Source organism: Bactrocera oleae, chromosome 6 (assembly GCF_042242935.1).
Source record: "Bactrocera oleae isolate idBacOlea1 chromosome 6, idBacOlea1, whole genome shotgun sequence".
Taxonomy (NCBI): Eukaryota; Metazoa; Arthropoda; class Insecta; order Diptera; family Tephritidae; genus Bactrocera; species Bactrocera oleae.
Window position 1 is genome coordinate 66859714 of NC_091540.1, and position 1346 is coordinate 66861059.

At 37.3% G+C, this 1346-nt stretch overlaps 1 protein-coding gene across 1 annotated transcript; it reads right to left on the minus strand.

Annotated features, from left to right (window-relative positions):
• Positions 1–269: 269 nt before the first annotated feature.
• LOC106624604 (forkhead box protein I3-like) lies at positions 270–935 on the minus strand. The gene has a single exon (XM_014244352.3). It carries the CDS (start codon positions 933–935, stop codon positions 270–272), a length of 666 nt encoding a protein of 221 aa, XP_014099827.2.
• Positions 936–1346: the final 411 nt, after the last annotated feature.

The window sequence follows — 1346 nt, forward strand, 5'->3', positions numbered from 1 at the left end:
TTTAAGAGGGCATCCAAACCGTAACTTTTTTTATAAAAAAAAAACACATTTTCAGAAATTAAAATTTTTTATGAAATCTTACAAACCGACAATTTATTCACCAATACCAAGGCATACACACCAATAAAAATATGTACGACATTATCAATTTCAAAACCGCTTTTTTAATTTTATCACATATTATTAACTTAAAATACTGCTTAAAAATTAAATTAAATATTAATATTACATTACAGACTACAAATAGAACGTTTAAATTACGTAGGAATTTACTGGACTGTAAAGAAAGCAATCTGCTGCTGGTGGAAGATCAGCTTTTGGTAAGTTTCGTCGTACAGCTGCTGAAGTTGTTGCTGTTGCAGTTGCAGTAGTTGTTGTTGCAATATATGTGCTTGTTGTTGATGGAACTGAAACCACCGCTGCTGCTCCTGCATTGTCCGCTGAGTTTCCTCTATTTCTTGCGGAGTGGGAAAATAGACTGCGTTCGGCAACTCTGGATGAGGTATACCACCGGCTAAAGGCCCAAATGCACTTCCATTACCAAAAATACCACCTGCTGCTAATTCCGTATTCATGGTCCAATAGTTCCCACGTCCAGGGTCTCCCAGAGATCGTTGTACTTTAATGAAACATGAGTTCGTACTCAGCGTTTGCCTTATTTGGTTCTGCCAGCCCTGCTCATCTTTCTGGTAGTAAGGAAAGTTTTCACTGATCCAATTTTGTATAGAATTCAACGTCAGTTTGCCTTCAGGACTGCTACGGATCGCCATGGCCACCAACGCGCTATATGTATAGTTGGGCCGACTTCCACAGTTGTCTTCGTTAGACGACATCGAATCGTCGTCAGATGGTGGCGGTGTCAGCGCTGGGTTGCTGCCGTTATTGCACGCCAACAAATTACGAATTGAGAAGCTTGATTCCAAATGTTGGGCCATTGTGAATAACTGTTTAGAGAGCTGAGTGTATGAGAGGTGAATTCAATTCAACTGTTGTATTCTATGTGAAATCCAAGAGATGACTGATGAATTTTGCTTTAAAAATTATCGTATTTATACTCTAACCCCGTTTTGTGTGGCAAAGAGCTTGTCTAAGTAAAACTAATGTCAAAAAATCAAGGTCACGAAAAGAGATTTAAGCTGATACAACCTATAAAACCGAAGTTAAAAGTCTTACGTTCGGAAGTTTAATAACACAAGAACAATGGACCTTAAAAAAGAATAAAAGATAGATTATCTGAGATTGACCTTACACAAAATTACTATAAAATATTTTAAAATATCATCACAGGTAAAATCAGATATCACAGTGCTAAGTTATCTTTTGTGTTAGTGCCGTGAACAAAAGTC